Raw genomic sequence first — 22,785 nt, 5'->3', positions numbered from 1 at the left:
GTAAGTGGCAGTCGTAAGCCCCTCCCCCCAGTCATCAGGGCTGAGGGTGTAGGCTTTAGAAGATGGACAGAGTGGTGTGGACAGACTGCAGCTAACACTCATTTCTCTTCTTTCCCTTTGACACGCATCTCCCTCCCCCGACTCCCCACTCTCATTCTGTTGTGTTGACCCTGTCTGGTGGCTTCTTCCCACTCTTTCTGTTACTGTCTCTGTGTCTCTAAACTCCAGCCCTGGCAGCCCCTTGCCTCACGTGGGTGCTGCTCTCACAGTCACTACCCACCCCCACATCAGCATCAAGTCAGAACCAGTGTCCCCAAGTCGTGAACGCAGCCCTGCACCTCCTCCACCAGCTGTGTTCCCAGCTGCCCGCCCTGAGCCTGGCGAAGGTCTCAGCAGCCCAGCTGGAGGATCCTATGAGACCGGGGACCGGGATGATGGACGGGGGGACTTTGGGCCCACACTAGGCCTGCTGCGCCCAGCCCCAGAGCCTGAGGCTGAGGGCTCAGCTGTGAAGAGGATGCGGCTGGATACTTGGGTACTGTAACATTGCCCTTCTGTCTGCCGGTGTCTGCGTCACCCAGGGATGCCCCACATGCACTCAGCCTGTTTTCTTTCCCACCTGAGGCCTTGTGGCCAGGCATTTCTTTGGGTCAGTACTCACAGCCCTTGACCCCTCCCTGCAGCACTGTCCCCTGCTCAGTGACCTCCAGCTAGCCTCGCTCGCTCACTCGCCCTAGAGTGTTACCCCTTGGGAGAGGGTTGGGTGCATCCTATAGGCCACATTGCCCCTCACACCACCTTCTCCATCTCCTTTCTTCACAGACATTAAAGTGATGGTTCCCACTCCCTCCTTTCAGCCTCCCTGATGAAGAGTTGACAATCTCACCGCCCACCCCTCCTTATCCTGGGCTCCTCCCGCTCGACCCCACTTCCTTTCTTCTGCTCCATGTCCTGTTGATGGTTACATTTGTGTATAATTATATTATTATTATTGTTATTATTATTATTATTATATTTTTAAATTCGAATTCTCGCTTTAGAGAGAGGGATGCTCTTGCCCCTTTCTTGCCCCCACCATTTTCACTGATGGGGACTCTCTTTATTGCGGGAAAGGGGGGACACTTTGCACGTTGTACACATATGCTGCAGGAAGGGGGGAGGCGGTAGGCCTTGGAGAAGGACAGGTGCCGAGCCCTGCATGTGGAGCCCTCCCATCCCATTCCCAGATAGATGTAAAGAACCAAAAACTACCCAACAACAAAACCCAGATAGTGGACTGAAACCCAAAGCTGGCTTGACGATGGGCTTGTGTCTCAGGGGATAGGATGAGGCAGAGTTTCTGCTTCTGGGCTGTTCACGGCTAATACCCATCCTGGTCCCTCCAGCTTCCTGCATACGTATCACACTCGCTGATCCTGTGTGTTACACTCTAAGATCTGGATGATAGAAAGGCTGCCTAGGAATCTGAGGCCAGGGAAGGGCTTGAGGGTGCAATCTCTAGAGATAACATGGAGAGAGACAGCTGTAGAAAGAGGGCTGATGAGGACAGAAGGACTGGGTGTGGTGAATCGGGACCCTACTCCCAGCTTTTCTTTTAAGATGTACAGTGCAATAGCTCCCCATCCTTTAGCCTACCCCAATCCTAAAGAAAGCTGGCCATGTACTGGGAGAGTTGGGAGAGGACCTTCATTGAAGTGGCTCCAGGATGGGCCAGAGTCGTCCTTTGGTTCCCTGGGGCACTGAGAGCAGGAGGCTTGTCAGGGGCAGGGTGGGGAGGACACCTCTTGGCTTTGTGCACCTGTGTCCAGGAGAGTACTTACTGGGCACATGGAGGCTCCTGTAGATGAGGCCCGGGCCCTTCCCCAGGCCTCCGAGCTCCTGCCCCTGACCCACCTCCCAGCTCTCTGCGTGCTCCTTGTCTCGCTACCTCCTGTCCCTCCACCTCCAGGCCACATCCCAAACCTGCCCTCTTGCTACTGTAATTGTAAATAGAGACCTTTCAAATGTTAGTGGTGTAACCGTCCAGGAAACTGTTGTGTTTGTTGTTGTTGTATTGATATGAAATGAGATTCTATTTTTGTCAAAGTATATTGTAATAATAATGACTCAAATGGCCCGTACTGTACAGATGAGATTCTTCTGCTGTGTTCTTGCCTTCCTCTCCAGACTAATGCTTTGTTGCCTCCTCAGTGGGGCTGCAGCAAGCACCAGGGGCAGTGGAAGAAGCACTGGGTCCTTGGACCTCTTGCTGGATCTGAGGTCAGACTGGAGGGAATAGTTTGCCCCCTCCCCAGCCTGCTGTCACCACCCCTGCCCTTCCTCTGCTTCCCCACCTGAGGAAAGGGGATGGGAGACCGCACACACTCCCTTGGAGTTCCTCCCAGCTGGAGGGTAGAGTTAGACAAGGCTCAGTGTTGTAGTACGATGGTCTTTGCCCACCTGTGACCCAGCCTTTTGTAGTATTTTGACACTTGATGCAGGGAAGGAGCCAGAAGCAGAGGGGTGTGAGCATGCTCGTGGGGGCGTATCTGGGTTCACCCTGTATTTATGTGTTTGTGTGCAGCTGTGCGGATGTACCTTTGAGTGACTCAAGCTCCAAGGGCCTCTGTGTGAGCTGGGTGTGTTTACAAGGGATCAGCGCCTTCCAACTCTGTGGCTTCACCCCCTCCCCGGGCTGCTCTCAGTCCCAAAACATTTTACTAAAGTCATGGGGGACGGGTGCTAGTTGGCCTTCCTGTTTCTCCCCACAGCCTACCTCCACCAGGGCTTCACATTTGGAGCTCTGCCTCCATATGGCTATCCACTAGCCCCACCCAGGCATGGTTCATCCCTGGAGTTCTGACTTGTTTATGGAGCCAACTCAAGTTCCTCTTGCCCGGAGCTTTGCCTTTTGTAAGGCAGGGACCCTCCCTTAGCCAGAGTTTACCCCAGTAGCTGACCAGGCATGGGGTGCTACCCACATGCCTACCTTCCCACTCCTCCTCACAAGTACTGGAGGGAGTTTTGCTTACGGCCTTGAAAGAAGCCAGGGCTGTAGTCCTGTGCTCCCCTTGAAGTAGCTGGCACATTGTAGGCCCTCAGTAAATGCTGAATGGGTGGATGACAGGTGCTCAATAAATGTGGATTCATGGCCTCATCTCAGGCCCATCCTTCAAGGCTGAGCTTGGCCACCATTAGTTGTAGGTGAAGCCCTATAGTTCACAGTGTGCTACTCAACAGTTTGCCATCTGCTTCCCGAAAGCAAACCTGGCTTGTGATTGCCTTGTACGGATGCGTGCATGCACTGTGCGTGTCTGCACACACGCGTATGAGTTCCTGTGTGTCTCTGTCCCTGACTGTAGGGGCAGTCTGTGAATGAGTATGTGACATTTCTGCAGTTTAGTATCCCCAGGTTTCTCCTGGGGCTATGCAGGGGCTTCTGGCTGGCCAGGTAAATGGATCCCTGGGAACCTAGACCTCAAATGGGGACTTATTTTCTTCCTCTCACAAGCCAAATTTGCCTCCTCTCCACTCCCTCTACAGAACTGGGTATTTGCCAAAGTAGCCTCTGGCGTCATCCAGTGCCCTTCCCACCCAGGTTCCCCTCTGCTTTCAGGGATAGTGGGACCGAGGGCCACCCCCACATGCCTCAGTTTAGCACATTTCCTCCATCCCCAGCAGTGCATCCACCCACCCCTCCCCAACTCAAACAGGAAGGAAGAAAGAAATGCACCTTCTCTTGCTCGTTATTTATTTGTTTGGAGAGACAGAAATGATGAAAAAGTATCTAAATCTCTCTATATATATTTTTACCTAACTCTCTGGAATCCCTGTGGGGGAATGTAGGCTCTCCTAGAGGCTGGGAGCTCCTTGTTCTACCCTGTCTGCCTCTACATAAGCAGAAGGGGTGGGATGTAATGGGGCAGGAGGGCTGAGATTCCCAAGGAGAATCTGAATTCTCTACCCCATTCAAGTCCCAGAAAGAGGGAAGAAGGGAGGGATGGGCCAGCCAAGAGCTGACCTGTCCCGAAACTTGACAATCACCCACACTCCTGGCTCCTGGGTCTGGGTGAGTCCAAGTGTGTGGCTGTTGGTTTGTTTTCATTATTTCTTTCCGTGCTGTACGGTGATGCTTTCTAGTATTCTGCACATTAAGAAAAGTCCTCGAGATTCTTATGAGTTTGGTTTGAAAACTCTTTCACTATATTTGTTGTAAAGAGGTTTACTATTAAAAGAAAAAAAGAACATGTTTCTGATACCTCAGTTTGGGTTTTGATTTCTTTGGTGCGGCGAGTAAGGGGAGGAAGACCTGGTGTGCCTGGCAGAGTGAGTGATGATTTGGAGGGCAGGCTGTGATGCCAGGTCTCTCAGGCACTCTTAAGGCAGAACTGTGGGCAGTTGCTCCAGGTAGAAGCCTTGAAAGGGATCCTGCAACATGGGAAGAACAAATGTTCCTAGGGTCAGATCTAGCCTTCCTACTACAGACAGCCATTCTTAGCAGATTTCCCTTGGCCCAGTCAAACAGATGGAGTCCACCTTCACAGCCCACCAGTGTCCCACCGGCACAGTAATATGCTCCTTCCACTTCCTGGCACAGCCAGGCTGTGGGCAGATTTCAGCACATCTAGAAGCCTTGATATACTGCCCTGGTCTGTGTCGTCTGTGCCGAAGCAGCAAAACAAGTGAGGGGTCTTTGCTCGGTGGCTAAGACTACCTTATAAATGCTTATGATGACGTGGTCTCCTGATAGGGGTGTTGGAGAGGAGAGGAGTTAGGCAAGGCACAGAATGTCCTCCAGCCTCCAATTTCCATATTGCAAAATACTCAGCATCTGGCCCCGCCTTCCTCACTAGGCCACTGGATTTCACCTCACTTCTCCCTCAACAGTGGCTAAGGGACGTTGTCCTCATCAAGAAAGGGTTAACGGGATGTTGTTCTCTAGGTGAGGTGGGGGTGGGGAGGCTGTGGCTCAGTTGATAGAGTGCTTGGCCTAGTTCAGTCTCCAGGAAAAGCAGGCATGGTAGTGCACACTAGATAGTCTAGATACAGGCAGGAGGATGAGAAGTTCACAGTCATCCTCAGATACGCAGGGACCCTGCCTAAAAGAGAAAGAAGGTACTGTTGCCCACTATCTCTGCCTGTTCCCACACTGAAAAACCAATAGAAGAAACCAAGTGATGGCATGTGCTTTCAAATGGGAAGGGTGGCTTCTGTTTCTCTTATAGCCCTAATACTATGCTATACACGAGCCCTGTGGAAAGCCCGCATGCCAAGGACCAGTGGCCTCCTGCCAGCTGCCATTTGAATGAGGTCATCTTCACAGTATAGTTCCCTGACTTCTCCAGACATTGCTCCAGGGGAGAGTGTACAGGCAAGATGGACCGCACAACTCATCCATGTTCATGGGAGGACTCTTCTCTGAGGTGACCTCAGTCTGCCTTGCCTCCTCTTCCTTCCTGCCAGTAGGTATCACTCACTGGGTCTGGGATAAGCCTTAGTGTTGCTCACAAAAACTTCTGTTCCCTGTCTCTTCTGCTGTTTTCCATGTAGTTCAGTGGGGTCTTGGGGTTGTTTCTGGCCAAGGGACTAATGAGCTGTAATGTGTGTCCCTTCTGAAATACAGGTAGTTCCTGCCTGTCCAAGTGTTGTTTTTCCCTGTCTTGAGCATTGTGGAAGAGCATGTCAGTGTGAAGTGCCATGGAGCAAATCAGCCTGAGTTGGGGGTGTGACGCCCTCTTCTGGCCTCTGCAAGCACTGCCTGCAGGTGGTGTGCTAACATACCTGCAGGCAAAACACCCCCGTACATATTAATTGAAAGTAGTCTGGATTGACAAACCACCTCAAGGTGGTATTAGCACCAGGAGAACGTTAGAAATGTGAAATGATCACTATACCGCCCTGGCCAGTGTGGTGCCTTTCCCACTCAGTTGTAAAACACTTACAGTGTGATACAGAGTTCTGTGGACTCTGCATAGTCAGAGTGTGGTCAAGTTCTGACACTTGCTGGGTGTTCCTATACAATGTGAACAGCTGCCTATTTCCTGTAATTCACACCTGCCCTTCTCAGGCTATCCCCCTGTCTGGCTCCATCGATAATCTGACCCCTTCATGGTACTCCATAGCTCACCACATAAAGTGCAAAGGCCTTGCTGGTTCGTCCAAGACAAGCCCCCTTCCAGGCTCAGTCCATGTCGTTCCTTGGACTCTAGGTGTACACTAGAACAGAAAGGAGTCAGTTGGTTCCTACTGCTAGTACAACAGTAGACTAAAGAACCAGCAGAAACTGGGCTTCCCAGATGAGACTAGGCACATCCGCTCCAAACTAGGGGTCTGGGAAGTATCCTAGGAAGAGTCTGAGCTGAACATTGAAGACATGTAGGAATTCCCTAGGCACATGGGCCCCTACGGAAATCTAACCCTGGTGAATAGACAAGAATGGCATGCAGAGCTGCAGGGGCAGGCAGAGGCCATGTGAAGGCCTTCCTTAGCAATGAGGCTTTATTCTCCACAGTCTAGGTCTTCAAAATAGTTTAAAGAAATGACCCAGGTTAGCCAAGAGCTGGAGTGACACACCGGAGAATGGGAGCTCAGGGTAGAACCTGTGTCAGGACAACTCAGAAAAGAGACTCATGCCTGCAATCCCAACATGGACAAGCAGAGGGAGGCGGATCAGGAGTTGAAGGACATCTGGATTACAGAGTGACCTGCGGGGCAGGCTGGCTTACATAAGACACTGCTTCAGAAAACTGAGATGGAACACTTGCTAGCAAAAACTGACAGCAATGTCTCTGTCTCTCTCTCTCTCCCTCCCTTTTTCTTTCTAGTCAGGAGTCTTATCACAGGGTTTCTTTTCCCTCCCTTCCTTTCTTCCTTCTGTTTGGGACAGGTTCTCTCTGCCCTCCTGGAACTCACTACTATATCAGACTAGCTCTGAATTTCCAGAGATCTGCCTGCTTCTACTGGGATCAAAAGTGTGTACAACAAGCTCTCAAGGCTTCTTACACTTTCCTTCTCACAAACCTCTCTTTAGCTGAATTCATGTTCTGTACATCCAGAATGTGAAATGTACAAATCAAACATCTGCTGGAGATGACAAGTTTGTATATTTGTGTGTGTGTGGTGGTGGTGTGGGGGGGGGGTATGAAGGCCAGAGCTGGTGGGTGTCCTCCTCTGTCACTCTTGACCGAATCTAGAGTTTGTCATTTTAGTCATTCTAGCTGGCCACAAGCCCAAATGATCCTCCTGTCTCTGTCTCCCCAATGTGGGATTACAGGCACCCACAACTGTACCTAGCTTTGCTGACCTGAAGACATACTTGTGCCATCTCCATAGCCCCCCAGATTTGTTTTAAATAAAATTCTTTAATACACATAAACTATCTGGTCTATATTTATAATCTTAACAGTTATTAAAGATTAAAGCATCCAGCCCAGCTAAGACTACATGAGACCATATCTCAAAAAGAAATTAAAGCAATTTTTCATACTAATAAGATGGATTTATTTTTATATAACTCTTGGCTGAAGGCTGGGTATAGTGGTACATGCCTTTAATCCTAGCACATGAAAGGCAGAGGCAGGCACAACTATCTTGAGTTCTAGACCAACCTGATCGACATATAGACAGCCAAGGGTACAGAGTGAAACCCTGTAATTCAAAAAACAATCAATCAAGCTTGGCTGAATATTTGACAGTTCTCCGTGTAGAACCTCTTCAATATTTTTCAGAACTAATACTTTGATTTGATACTTGTCAACACTGAGTGTGCTGCTTCACATACAGTATAAAATGGCAGGTGTAGTGTAGCCTGGTTGGTTTTGTCAACTTGACACAACCTGGAATCACCCAGAAAGAGACAACCTCAACTGAAGCACTACCTCCAAGGGCTGCAGAGATGGCATAGGGATGGGACAGCCCAGCAAGCAGGAAGTCCTGGGCTCACACTTCACTCAGTGCCTAATACTTCAAGAGGCAGTGAGTGCCACACACCTGGAATCCTAGTAAGAGATGGTGGCTCCGAAGCTCGGGGGCATCCTCTGCTGTACGGGAGTTCAGGGTAACTGGAATACATGGGATTCTAGTAAAAAAAGAATAATAATAATAATAAAAAAGAATAAAATGAAACTAAGCCAAACATTCTAACATGATCCCAAGGATCTTAAAAAATACTGACTGGACATTATCTGGCCTACACAAATGAAAGACAGTGCATATTTTTGTTGTGTTTTTTAAGTGATTTTCTTTCCTTTTTCTTTTTTGGTTTTTCGAGACAAGGTTTCTGTTTCCTGGCTGTCCTGGAAATCACTCTGTAGACCAAGTTAGCCTCAAACTCAGAAATCCACCTGCCTCTGCCTCCCAAGTGCTGGGATTATAGGTGTGTGCCACCACTGCCCGGCTTTTTTTTGGGGGGGGCGGGGGGTTATTTTCTTGTGTGTGTGTGCATGGGTGTCCCTGGAGGCTGGAGCAGGGCATCAAGTTTATTGGAGCTAATGTTACAGGCAGTTGTGAGATGTTGGCATGGGTGCTAGAACCAATTCAGGTCAGCAAACATTTTTTGTTGTTTATGTGCATTGATGTTTTGCTTGCATGTCTGTCTATGTAAGGACAGTTGTGAGCTGCCATGTGGGTGCTGAGAATGGAACACAGGTCCTCTGGAGGAGCAGCCAATGCTCTTAACCACTGACTCCCCCAGCAAACATTCTTAATACAACACCCCTCTGGTCTCCTCAAGACACATGTGTACACACACAATTTTTTTTTTTTTAAATAAAAAATACTCCCGGGCTGGTGAGATGGCTCAGTGGGTAAGAGCACCCGACTGCTCTTCCGAAGGTCCAGAGTTCAAATCCCAGCAACCACATGGTGGCTCACAACCATCCGCAACGAGATCTGGCGCCCTCTTCTGGAATGTCTGAAGACAGCTACAGTGTACTTACATATAATAAATAAATAAATCTTAAAAAAAAAAAAATACTCCCAAGTTGCAACTTTTTGAAGCTGATCTCCTTCTTAGCTGAAGGACGAGTTCCTCGAGTATTGCCATATAAAATAGAACTAGGGTGTGGGTCTCTTGGACTCAGCTATCAAGGTCAGTGGTTCTTAGGAGCAATCAGTGCTGTCTAATTGTTCACGCCACGAGGCCAGTGGTTATTATGGTCTGACTCATCCTTTAGTCCCATGGGCTATCTTTTCCAGCCTTGTGATTGTGTGGGAACTTGTTGAAGGATCAGTCGATGTGGAAGGGACCCAGGCGATCCCATCTCAGGCTCTGGACCTGAATGTTTGCAGCCTGAAATCACTCACTACCTGGACGAAGAGCAAATCCACTTTCCTGCCCTATTTCAGACTTGGGTCTCAAATAGAAGAGGTAGCCTTAGCATAGTTTACAGTCCCCTCCCCTCCCCGCCCCCGCCCTGTTCTAGCCACCCAGCCTAGCGAAGTTCCTTGGTAGTTTGCAGCAGGTCAGTTCCGGCCTCTCGGGTGAGTCAGATTTACCCCTTAGCCTCGTATTAGCTCAGCTCCACCTCTCGGTGTCTGTCCAGTCTCGGGGAGCGGGGAGCGTCTCCACCCTCACAGGATAGCGGCCCAGGGTTGCTCCTATTTAGGACATAAGCTGCCACGTGCCCAAAGCATGCTGGGTGCCCCTGAGGAGGGGAAGACCCGCAGGACGCCGGGTCACGCGCCCGTTACGCACCGCTCCCCACGTGACCCGCGGTGAGTTCCGGAGCGAGGTGAATTGCTTCCGGGTTTCAAAGTAACCCTCCATTCTAAGGCGAAAGGGGGCGGGTATAGAAGGTGGGCTGTAGAGTCGCCTAACATCCATTTCCGTACGTTCTGCCCGCCGCACCCCCAAGGTGTCGCTGAGCCCTTGACTGCGTCTCCGGGGCTTAGCAGGTGGCAGAGCACGCTCCAGCGCCTCTCGTAAAGTTCCGTCGCGCGGGGAACAAAGACCTTCAAGCCACGCCAGGCGCCGCCTGCTGCTCAGGGGGAAGTAGGTAACTGGGCTCACTCTATTGGCCCTTCGGGTGAGTGATGGAAGCACCGGCCAACCGCTGCCTGCACAAGACGCGTGCGTAGTACTCAGAAGGTTCAGCACGGGTGAAACTACGTGAAGCTCTAGTTTTGGTCAGTTTCTCTGGGGCTCTGAGGAGGTGCGCATGCGTAAACCCCCATCGTCAACTTCCTGCACAAATTTGAGAATTAGCACCCTCAGCCTTCTTGGCAATTTTACTGAGATTGACAGCACTGCGTAAGATCTGTCATTGCCTGGGCGTTCCAGAAGGAGAATCCGACAGGCAAATGCAACGATTTGTCATTGTCAACTGTTAACCACAGAGTCCACGCCGAAAAACTGCGTGATTGAATTATAAAAAAAGAAAAAAAAAAAAAATCGCGGGGCTGGGGATGTAGCTCTTTTGGTAGGCTGCAATGTACAGGGCCCGGAGTTCGACCTGGTGTGTGCATATAGTGGCACATGCTTGTAATCCTGGCACTTGGGAGGTGGGGTGATGAGGATTAGAAGTTCAAGGCTATCCCGAAATATAAGAGACTCTTGTCTAAAAAAAAAAAAAAAAAAAAAAAAAAAGCCACAAATGATTTTGTTCGGGGAAGTAGTCACAGATGCCGTCCACTTTAATGGGCCACAGGTTGGACACGCCTGGTTCTATTTTCCCGTCTTCTGGCGGTAAGATTATAGTGCGAATAGCCTGAGAGCTATTGGCCTGAATCTGCAGACACCTTGCTACAGTAGTAAGAATATTTATTTAGAGAGGTTTCACAGTTTTTCTTATACTCTTTCTCTCAAGAGGTCCTCACGTAACCCTTCTATTGGGATGGAGGTATAGCTTAGTTTAATGGCAGAGCACTTGCCTAGAAGGAGTTCCCTTCCCAGATTGCAGTGGCCGCCACATCGTGTAGACAGATCCCAAGCTGAGGCTTACGATGCTGGAGTCCCAAAAAACACTGTCCAGGTGAAGCAGCCAAGAGGCCCTATCTCCCCACCCAGGGGTCCTATATTGTTAGGGACTGTTGCTCGCAGTGACCTAGTGTCAAGCTGGGATAGTTGCTCTTTTTTTTTTTTAAAGATTTTATTTATATAAGTACACTATAGCTGTCTTCAGACACACCAGAAGAAGGAATCAGACCCCATTACAGATGGTTGTGAGCCACTATGTGGTTGGTGGGAATTGAACTCAGGACCTCTGGAAGAGCGGTCAGTGCTTTTTTTTTTTTTTTTTTTGGTTTTTTGGTTTTTCGAGACAGGGTTTCTCTGTATAACCCTGGCTGTCCTGGAACTCACTTTGTAGACCATGCTGGCCTCAAACTCAGAAATCCGCCTGCCTCTGCCTCCCAAGTGCTGGGATTAAAGGTGTGTACTACCATGCCCGGCAGTCAGTGCTTTTAAATACTGAGCCATCCAGGGATGGAAGAGCATAGGCAGAGTTAAAGTTGTTGAAGTTCAAATATAACAAAGTAACAAGCATTGGCAGAGCCGAGGGGTGGTAAAGGTGGGGTGTGTTGGTAGTCACCTGAGCAGAGTTGGAGGGTGGGATGGAAAAGAGCACAGGCAGGGTGCATGCCTCTGGCATCAGCCTGCTTACTGGTTAAATGCTGGGACTCTGACATCCATTTTCTATGCATAAAGAATAATTTAAATGGTGGGCCTAGTGACAAAAATGCTTGGGACACTAAGGATTCAAGGCTGGCTTGGACTGCACAGCAAGTCCAAGGCCAGTCTACTGGTTTGCTTTCTAAACTTGTAATAAAGCATTCTAACCAAAAGCAGCTTGGGAAGGAACGGGTTTATTTCACTTACATGTTTATTAACTTACAAGTTAATATCCCTCGCCAGAAGAAGCCAGGACAGGAGCTAAAGGCAGGAACCTGGGTGAAGGAACGGAAGTGAAAACCATGGAGAAACACTGTGTTCTGGCTTGATCCCTTCAGCTAGTATTTTTATGCTGTTTTAAAGATTTACTTAGCCGGGCGTAGTGGTGCACGCCTTTAATCCCAGCACTCGGGAGGCAGAGGCAGGCGGATTTCTGAGTTTGAGGCCAGCCTGGTCTACAGAGTGAGTTCCAGGACAGCCAGGGCTATACAGAGAAACCCTGTCTCGAAAAACCAAAAAAAAAAAAAAAAAAAAAAAAAAGATTTACTTAGGGACTGGAGAAATTGCTCAGCAGTTAAAAGCACTTGTTCTTTTGGGAGTCCCAGGTGCAGTTCCCGGCACACCCACATGATAACTCAGTCATTCCAACTTCAGTTCCAGAAGATCGGACACTTTTTTGATCTTCATGGACAGCAGGCACGGAAGTGGTGCACAGACATGCGATGCAGGCAGAACATTCAAACACACAAAATAGATAAATCTAAAAAAAATAAGAGATTTATTAAGTGTATGTATACCACACATGTTCAGGTACCCACTGGAGGCCAGAAGACTGCATGAGCCCCCCTAGAGCAGGAGTTATAAGCAGTTGTGACCCAGCTGATGTGTGTGCTAGGGTTCCCTCCCAGGGGTCCTCTAGAACAACAGTAAGTGCTTTAACTAGAGTCATCTATGCAGCCCTAGTTATATTCATTCTTTCTTTCTTTCTTTCTTTCTTTCTTTCTTTCTTTCTTTCTTTCTTTCTTTGTCTCTCTCTCTCTCTCTCTCTCTCTCTTTCTTTCTTTTATTTAACTTACCTAGTTAATGTGTCTGTTTATTGTGGTGCTGGGAATAGAACTCACAGCCTTATCTGTGCTAGATAAGCATTCTGTTGTTTAGCTACACCCCCAGCCCCCAACTATCCCAAAGGCCAATCTGTTGGCAGCAATTCTTCAGCTGAAGATCCCTCGTTGTGTGAATGACAACAAAGGTTAGCTCTCACAGCCAGTCTGAGACCTTACCTCAAAATAAAGTTTCACACTGAGTTAGGTGTCACACACCTGTCATCTCAGCAGAAAGTGAGTCCAAGGCCAATCCGAACTACATAGCAAGTCTTCCTTTAGGAAGAAGAGAGCTGGAGAGATGTCTTAAATGTTAAAAGACTACCGGCTGCTCTTCTGGAGTATCAGGTACAATCCCTAGCCCCCACATGGTAGTCCAGAGCCATCTGTAGCTCCAGTCCCAGGGGTTTTGATGCCTTCTTCTGGCCTCTGAGTGTACTTTGCATTCATATGGCGCATAGACATACATGCAAAGCAACCATACACATAAAATTAGAGAGAGAGAGAGAGAGGATAGTAGACTGCTTGCCCAGCATCTGTCAGTGCATGTATTCAATTCCCAATATTTCAAAAATGAACAAATAAGAACCAGAGAAAAACTTACATAAATAAATGATAAAACAAATAGTGTAAGATGTTCAGTGTAAAGTCAGGTGCTGATCCAATGCACTGGAAAACTCCATCCTCTCCATCCTGGAAAACTACGTGCCACCATGACCTGCTTACACTGTGTGATGTCTGTGAAAGCTCCCAAAACTCTGTTGGTGTGGCCAAGTGACAGAGAGCTTGCCAAGCGTGCCGGGTGTTCTGGGGATCCTGCCCAGGGAGGAAAGGAGGCGGTGGCGGTGGCAGCAGCATGAGGTTTATTAGGCAAAAAGAGCCCTTCGTGTGCTGCACTTGGTTCATAAAGCATTTCTACAAACACTGTGGCAGGAGGGCCTCACATACGCAAACCTTTTTTAGTAGCTTTATTTAGTTTTATGTGTTTGGATGTTTTTTCTGAACACGTGTTCCGTGTGTGCCTGGTGCCCATGGAGGTCGGAGGAGGGTGGGTGTTGGATCCCTGGGACTGGAGTTGGGATGGTTGTGAGTTGTCTTTTGCTACTTTGTGGGCTCTTCTTTCTTCCACCCTTCTCCACCTTTTCCCACCCTTTCAACCCCCTCACACTAGATAGAGAGAAAAGGGGACAGAAAGGAAAGGGAGCTATGTCATTCTTAAACTACCTCCTGCTGATTAAGGGGGCACTGAGTTCCTTGGGGCAAGTTTGAACTTTGCTGTCAGGATATCTAATTTCTTATTTCTTCTTTGTCCATGACTACTTAACAACCAACAACTCACCTATCAGGGCCCTAGCATTTATATACCTTCTAAAAAGTCCCCAGATTTCCAAATGACACACAATTTGCAGAAACTACAGCTGGCAAAAGTACTCCCCTATAGAGCACGAGGCAAATCATAGTCACCTGCTGTGGTCAGTCAAAAGCAACCCCATATCCCCGCACCTGGGATCAAAACAAAAACACATTCCCAGAATATTTCTGTGTTTTCAAAGGAACTGCAACTCCAAAATTGTTACTGCAGTTGTGAACTACTGGGTGGATGCTGGGGTTGGAACCCAGGTCTTCCCAAGAGCAGCAAGCACTCTAAACTGAGTCATCTCTCCAGCCCATACACAGATCTTTAAAAAGGCAAAAAAAAAAAAAAAAAAAGGGGGGGGGGAGGTCTGGATTGTCACAAGATGGGGGTGCAGGAAGGCACTTACATAGGCCCCAGCCTTCTCAGGATATGTTGCTCATGGTAGGGCACCGCAAGACATGGTAGTGTTCACAGATGTCAGGAAGTCAGGTTGAAATGCATCACTGAGGGTCTCCTGAAAACAGCCTTTGAGAGTCAGTGGCTCATGCTACCCACCCCCTTTCTGCCCCCTTTTCCAGTTTAGTGAAATAATAAAATATAGAAGGAACAGTATTGATCTCTGAGGTGAAGGATTGATTGGGACAATAATAATGAAGTTGGCAATAGACCCATTTCTCTCTTAGAGGTGGAAGCTGACCTTGGATGGCAGTGAGTTGACAAGTGGTGGCAATTAATGAGACAAGAAGGAAAGAAGTGGCAAATACAATTTACTTTATTACCATCATTTTGTAGAAGGAGGAAAAGGTAAGAGACTTTCTAGAACATGCCTACAGGGCATATAGAACAATGGAGCAGTGGTTTTAGGAAGTAGGATGGCTCAGTGAGTTCTTTTTTGTTTGTTCTTTAATTTTTGTATTTTTTTATTTATTATTATTATTATTATTTTATTATTATTGTTTTTTTGAGACAGGATTTCTCTGTGTGGCCCTGGCTGTCCTAGAACTCACTCTGTAGACAAGGCTGGCCTCGAACTTAGAAATCTGCCTGCCTCTGCCTTCCAAGTGCTGGGACTAAAGGCGTGTGCCACCACTGCCTGGCTTGTTTGTTCTTTAAGACAGATCTCTCTATGCACTGCTGGCTGTCTTGGAACTTAGCATTTAGGCCAGGCTAGCCTTCATCTAAGAGATCCTACAAGTAGCACCTGCCTCCATGTGCTGGAATTAAGTGCATGTGCCCTGATGCTCTGCTGCCTGCTGAGTTCTGACTGCTAAGAGAGGTGCAAGTATGAGAAGTTGGTGAGGTGCTTACTCATGGGCTGGGATTCCTGATGGCTGGAAGGACCCAGAAGGCTGAGTTTGGTCCTCAGTACTGGTGTTCCTGGAGTAAGCGGTTCTTCTGCACTCATCCCCAGTACCTGTTCCTTTGCCTTCTGTGCCAGAGACGGTAGGCACCGACTGAGAGCTGTGCTGTGTTTGGCACTGAGTTCTAAGGTAGTCAGAATTTAGTGGGGCATGGAGGTGCACACATTTAATCCCAGCACCCAGCACCAAGGCAGGCAGGTTTTAAAGCTAGCCTGGTCTACAAAGTGAGTTCTAGGGCAGCCACAACCACATAGTAAACCCTGTCTGAAAAAGGAATCTATCTAAATTGGTATCTGACACTTAAAAATCATATTTCAAGGGCTTGAGAGATGGCCTGGCAGTGAAGAGAGCATGCTGCTCTTTCAAAGGACCTGAGTTCTGTTCCCAGCACCCCACTTCAAACAGCTCACAAACACCTGTAACCCCACCTCTGACCTGCAGCATCTAAACTCATGTACACAAACCCACACACGGGGGCTGGTGAGATGGCTCAGTGGGTAAGGGCACCCGACTGCTCTTCCAAAGGTCCAGAGTTCAAATCCCAGCAACCACATGGTGGCTCACAACCATCCGTAACGAGATCTGGCTCCCTCTTCTGGAGTGTCTGAAGACAGCTACAGTGTACTTACATATAATCAATAAATAAATCTTTAAAAAAAAAAAAAAAACAAACCCACACACAAATGCAGTACACTTAATTAAAAATAAATAAAATATTTCAAATAATTTGGATCCAGATTATTTAAAAAAGAAGAAAAAGAAAATGGGGCTACAACCACATGGTGGCTCACAACCATCTGTAATGGAATCTCTTCTAGTGTGTGTCTAAAGAGAATGACAGTGTACTCACATACATAAAATAAATAAATCTATATAAACAAATATTATTTAAAATGGAAAATGAGGGCCGGGCGTGGTGGCGCACGCCTTTAATCCCAGCACTTGGGAGGCAGAGGCAGGCGGATTTCTGAGTTCGAGGCCAGCCTGGGCTACAGAGTGAGTTCCAGGACAGCCATGACTACACAGAGAAACCCTGTCTCGAAAAACCAAAAAAAATAAAAAAAATAAAAATAAAAAAATAAAATAAAATGGAAAATGAGCCTGGCGGTGCACACCTATATAATTCCAGCATTTGTGCCATACACACACACACAAAAATCCAAACAATCAAACAAAACACTGGAAAACAGGCAGACCTAAAATGAGTAACTGTCCTGGTTAGCTTCAGCAGTCAACTTGATACAAAACTGTGAGTCCCTGAACAGAGGGAATCTCACTAAAGAGTTACTCAGATCAGATAGGACTGTGGCACATCTGTGGGACAGATGTTCAATTGTCCATTGAGGCAGGAAGGCTCAATCCACTGTAGCATGCCTAGGCAGGGGAGCCTGGGCTGGGTAAGAATGGTACGTGGGCCTGGGAGCAAGCCAGTAATCAGTGGAGGTTGCACTTCCTTTCCTCAGAAGGAGGCAGAGCCAGGTGTGATGGCACAAGAATTTAATCCCAGCTCTCAGAAGGCAGAGGCAGACAGATCTTGGAATTTGAGGTCAACATAGTCTACAGAGAGAGTTTCAGGACAGTAGGGCTACTTATAAAGACCCTCTCTCAAAAAAAAAAAAAAAAAGACAGAAAGAAGGAAAGAAAAAGGAGACAGAAAGTGCTGTGTTGGTGGCACAGGAGAGATTGTTGTACCAAAGCGCTTTTGCTACAATGGGTGAGGGCAAAAGATTGTTGCTGTCTAGCAGGTGTCTGTCTTCTCTACCTGGTACACACTGGCCCGCAGGAAGTACAACTCTTTTGGACAGCCATCTGTTCTTTGGCTGCCTTCTCTTTACTCCTTTTCAAGGTAGTATCATCAGCTCCTACTTTTAAAGCAAACCTTAAATTCCAGTGGCTCAAATTCCATTGTGTAGAGCCTGAATCTCCCCTAGAGTGTCACACCTTTGTATCCAGCCACTCTGGGGTTGTATTCAGACAGATCCCCTGGTTATATTCAACGGGAGCACAGGAGCTTCAGGACTGAAGACATCAGTTTCTCCTAAAGTCTTTATTCTAGTTAAAGGTCACACTGCTTTCTTAGATGCTCAAATTGTGTCTGCCTATCCCTCTTTCCAGATGTGAACGTGCACAGAAGTGTGCATGTAGTGGGCAGGGATTTAAGACTAGGAACAGGGGCAGGGAGATGACTCAGCAGGGAAAAGCATTTGTTCTGCAAGCCCGATGACCCAAGCTTCATTCCTGGAAGCTAATTAACGGTGGAAGGAAAGAACTCAATCCAGAATCATCCTTAAACCTCACACATGCCAATCACACACGCACACACACACACGCACACACACACACACACGCACACACACACATGCACACACACACACATGCATACACACACATGCACACACACACACACATGCACACACACACACATGCATACACACACATGCACACACACACACACATGCACACACGCACACATGCACACACACATGCACACACACACACATGCATACACACACACATGCACACACATGCACACACGCACACACACATGCACGCACGCACACACATGCACACACACACGCACACACATGCACACACACATGCACACACGCACACACATGCACACACACACGCACACACACACGCACACACACACACATGCACACACACACGCACACACACGCACACACACATGCACACACGCACACACACATGCACACATGCACACACACACGCACACACACGCACACACATGCACACACACACGCACACACACGCACACACACACATGCCAATCACACACACACACACACATGCACACACGCACACACACATGCATACACACACACACACACACAGACACATGCATACACACACACACACACACACCATATCTCAGTGGTTAGGAACTTGCTGCTCTTGCAGAGAACCCAGGACCCACATCAGGCAGCTGACAACCGCCTCTAACTCCAGCTCAGTTCCGTGGAATCTAATGCTGTCTTCTAAATGCACACAGTGCACATGCAGACAAACAGGCATATGTCACAATAGATTTACAGAGCGGTAGCAAACATCTTTTGTGCATTCCCTTTTCACTTCCTAATGTCATATTTATTTTGTCACAATAAGTACTTTGCTACATCTTTTTAAAGAAATATTTTGATTTTTATAGGTATGAGTGTTTTGTCTGCATGGGTGCTTATACATCACATGAATATCTTGTGCCCATGGAAATCAAAGAAGGACACTGGATGCCCTAGGACTCAAGTTATCAATGTCGGTGCTGGGAATTGAACCCAGGTCCTCTGCAAGAGCAGCCAGTGCTATTAACCACCAAACCATCTCTGCAGGAATCCCTTTTCTTTGCAAGGCTTTCTACAAATCTGCCCCTCCCCTACCTATCCAGGGCAGTTCCTTAGATCAGCTTCGCTGTCATTTTTGCATGAAAACTACAAAACTTTCTTAATTATTAATAAGATTTCCATTTAAAGCATATTTGGGTTTTTTTTTTTCTCTTCAGTTACATGAATTTTAAGGTTTTTTTTTTTTTCCTTTTTGGTCTTTTTTGAGATAGGGTCTCTCTATGTAGCCCTTGCCACATAGATGAGGCTGGCTTTGAACTCAGAGAGTTTCTGCCTCTGCCTCTGCCTCTGCCTCTGCCTCTGCCTCTGCCTCTGCCTCTGCCTCTGCCTCTGCCTCTGCCTCTGCCTCTGCCTCTGCCTCTGCCTCTGCCTCTGCCTCTGCCTCTGCCTCTGCCTCTGCCTCTGCCTCTGCCTCTGCCTCTGCCTCTGCCTCTGCCTCTGCCTCCTGTGTGTTGGGATTAAAGGTGTATATTCAGTTATATTTATTATATATTGGGTATATATAATATATATCATATGTAACATATGTTAATATTAGTTATATAATATATAATATGTATTAGTTAGTAGACACTCCTCTCCTCTTCCCAGAGCGTTCTCTCCAGCAGATGCTTGATCCCCTCATGAGACCCTGACCTCTGCCCTGAGAGTGGTGCTTTACTCCTTCAGGAGTGTGCTTTTCTATTGGAGTGAATTCTGAAAGTGTTTTGTTTTGTTTTGTTTTTTCGGGGAAGTTGTTTTGAGTTTTTTTGTTTGTTTGTTTGTTTGTTTGTTTGTTTTTCGAGACAGGGTTTCTCTGTAGTCTTGGCTGTCCTTGAACTCACTCTGTAGACCAGGCTGGCCTCGAACTCAGAGATCCACCTGCCTCTGCCTCCCAAGTGCTGGGATTAAAGGCATGGGGCACCACTGCCCATCTTGTTTTGTTTTTTAATTTATTTGTTTAGATTTTGTTTTAATGTAGGAGTGTTCTATCTGCATGTACACCTACATGCCAGAAGAGGGCATCAGATCCCATTACAGACTGGTCGGGAGCCACCATGTGGTTGCTGGGAGTTGCGGGAATCGAACTCAGGACTTCTGAAAGATCAATCAGTGTTCTTAACTGCTGAGCCATCTCTCCAGCCTGCCTTTTGAAGTTCTTGTGAAGAAAACAGGACCCACTCATGACTCTGTGCCAGCCAGTCTCTGTCAAAAGGTACGGTGCACTTCATACATAGCCACAGAGAACAAAGTGTTCTCTCCGCTCACTTGATCCAAGGGTCCAAGGGATTTTTCTGATAAAAGCAGTAAACAACTGTTACATGCAGAGTCACAGCACCACTCCCCTCACTGGTGAGCCAGCCGTGCTTAAACTGAAAAGGCGTTAAAGCATGGTTTTTAAGCATCACTCTTTCTTCACGTGGTGGATTATACCTATAACCCCAGCACTGGGGAACTGAAGCAGGGTTGGGAGTTTGAAGCAAGCATGGGCTACAGATTGAGACTGTCTCTGAAAACAATGACAACAAAACCAAATGGGGCTAGAGAGACAACTTGGTGGATAAGAGTACTTTCTGCTCTTGTAGAGGACCCAAATTCAGTTCCCAGTACCCATGTTGGATAGTCCACAACATCTCCAGCTCCAGGAGATCTGACACCGTTTCCTGACCTCTGTAGGCACTGAACTCACATGCACACACACACACACACCACATTTTTAAAAAATCTCTGATAATATATACACATTGTCTTACTCAGGATTTCTATTGTTACGATGAAACACCATGACCAGTAGCAAGTAGGAAACAAAGAGTTTATTTGGCTTATAGTTCCATATTGCTGTCCATTATCAAAGGAAGTCAGGACAGGAACTCAAACAGGGAGGAGCCTGGAGGCTGATGCAGAGGCCATGGAGGGTGCTTCTTACTGGTTTGTTCTCCGTGGCTTACTTAGTGTGCCTTCCTGTAGAACCCCAGCCTGTAGGACCACCAGCCCATAAATTACCCCACCCACAGTGGACTGGGCCCTGTTCCATCAGTAACTTATCCACAAAATGCCTTACAGGCCTGCCTCCAACTCCATCTTCTGGAAGCTTTTCTTAATAGAGGTCCCCTCCTCTCAGATGACTTTAGCTTGTGTCAACTACCCAGCACACATATATAGTGAGAAAGCTAGAAATACACACACACACACACACACACACACACATTTAAAAATAGGCTGGGGTGATAGCTTAGTGCGAAGAGTACTTGTATAACTATGAAAACTAGAGTTTGTTTGATAGCCAGTACCTACATAAAAGGCAGTCATGGCAGCAGGTATTTGTAACCCAGGGCTGGGAGCATGGGATCTCTGAGGCTCACTGGCCAGTCTAGCTGAAACTCAGCCTTCAGGTTCAGTGATAGATCCTGTCTCAAAAAGTCATGTTGAGAGCAATTAGAGCAAGATTCCCGGTATTGATTGACCTCTGTCCTCCAACACATACACACACACACACACACACACACACACTCACTCACTGGAAAGAGAAAACAGTAAATGAATATCACAATGTCACTCTTTGTTAGTATGTCTGTCTTGGTTACTGTTCTATTGCTGTGAAGACACTGACCAAGGTAGCTCATAAAAGAAAGCATTTAATCGAGGAGTGGATTACAGTTTCAGAGTGTTAGCCCATGAGCCTCATGGTGGGAAGCATGGTGGCAGGCAGGTGGGCATGGCACTGGAGCAGTAGCTGAGAACTTATATCCTTCTCTTCAGACAGGAGACAGAGAATGGGGGGGTGGAGGACAGACAGACAGACAGACAGACTGAGATAGTTTGTATATACACTCTGATAGTTTGTATATGCTTGGCCCAGGGGGTGGCACTATTAGTAGGTGTGGCCTTGTTGGAATAAATATGGTCCTTGTTGGAGTGGGTGTGTCACTGTGGGAGTGGGCTTTAATACCCTCGTCCTAACTGCCTGGAAGCCAGTCTTCTCTTAGCTGCCTTCAGAACAAGAGGCAGACCTCTCAGCCCTTCCAGCCACATGCCTGCCTGGATGCTGCCATGCTCCCACCTTGATGATAATGGACTGAACCTCTGAACCTGTTAGCCATCCCCAATTAAATGTTGTCCTTTATAAGAGTTGCCTTGGAGCCAGGTGGTGGTGGTGGCGGCAGCGCACACCTTTGATCCCAGCACTTGGGAGGTAGAGGCAGGCAGATTTCTGAGTTTGAGGCCAGCCTGGTCTACAGAGTGAGTTCCAGGACAGCCAGAGCTACACAGAGAAACCATGTCTCGAAAAACAAAACAAAACAAAACAAAACAAACAAACAAACAAACAAAAAGAGTTGCCTTGGTCATGGTGACCACAGCAATAAATCCTGAACTTAGACACCCACCCTGAGTGACACACCTCCTACCACAAGCCCACACCTCCTGATCCTTCCTAAACAATCAACTGGGAACCAAGCATTCCAATGCCTGAGCCAGTTTGAGCCACCTCTTTCACAGTCCTAAATGGCTCCTGTTGAGGAATGAGGTTCCAAGCTTTTAGTCTAAAGGCAGAGCACTCCAGGCTTACCCCCTGACCATGTTTACCATCTTCTAATGTCAGCCTCTGGCTTTGGTGTAGCCCAGTGGTGAGTGCCTGTCACATTCAGCCATGCATCCTACAGTGTCTTTGTGAAGCTTTCACCCATTTGGCTGAAAACAGCATCTTTAGCAAGCCCCATCCTTCTGTTCTTGACACTGCTTCCTTCTTTAAGGCATTCTTCCTCTACTTCAGACAAATCTGTTGAAATCCTACCTGCAAGGACTGATGAAGCCTTGCCTTAGCCAGTGAAGACCTTTAAGCCTGATAACCTAAGTTCTGTCCCTAAACCCACATGGTGAGAGTGGAGAACTGGCTCCCTCAGGTTGTCCTCTGACCACTACATGCATGAAGTGGCATATGGGTGTACACACATGTTCACGATAAGTAAATACATATTATAATTTTGTTTTTTTAAAGGCAGGGTCTTACTATGTAGCTGTGACTAACCTGAAACTAATTAGA

The 22,785-nt window shown here is 47.5% G+C and overlaps 1 protein-coding gene and 1 long non-coding RNA gene across 11 annotated transcripts in view; one reads left to right on the top strand and one right to left on the bottom strand.

The window, feature by feature from the left end:
* Mef2d (myocyte enhancer factor 2D) overlaps window positions 1-4,242 on the top strand; it is a 30,393-nt gene extending 26,151 nt beyond the window's left edge. For 7 of the 10 annotated variants that reach the window (XM_029474978.2, XM_029474980.2, XM_029474976.2 and 4 more), the window contains 2 exons: window positions 229-535; window positions 823-4,242. In XM_029474978.2, coding sequence (XP_029330838.1) covers window positions 229-535; window positions 823-834 — 319 coding nt within the window. In that variant the 3' untranslated portion in view covers window positions 835-4,242. Of the gene's footprint in view, window positions 1-228 lie in introns of all 10 variants that reach the window. The other 3 variants (XM_085835772.1, XM_085835771.1, XM_085835773.1) reach the window with 1 other exon arrangement.
* On the bottom strand, window positions 3,965-10,069 carry LOC110290647 (uncharacterized). The gene is made up of 5 exons (XR_002377481.3): window positions 9,475-10,069; window positions 7,969-8,056; window positions 6,107-6,195; window positions 4,239-4,407; window positions 3,965-4,123 (listed from the first exon to the last, which is right to left on the bottom strand). It is a non-coding gene; the product is annotated as an uncharacterized LOC110290647 (long non-coding RNA).
* Window positions 10,070-22,785: the final 12,716 nt, after the last annotated feature.

Source organism: Mus caroli, unplaced genomic scaffold (assembly GCF_978045245.1).
Source record: "Mus caroli unplaced genomic scaffold, Mus_caroli_1 scaffold_3, whole genome shotgun sequence".
Classification (NCBI taxonomy): domain Eukaryota; kingdom Metazoa; phylum Chordata; class Mammalia; order Rodentia; family Muridae; genus Mus; species Mus caroli.
Note: the sequence above shows the minus strand (reverse complement) of the source record. Positions and strands in the feature narration are given on the sequence as shown.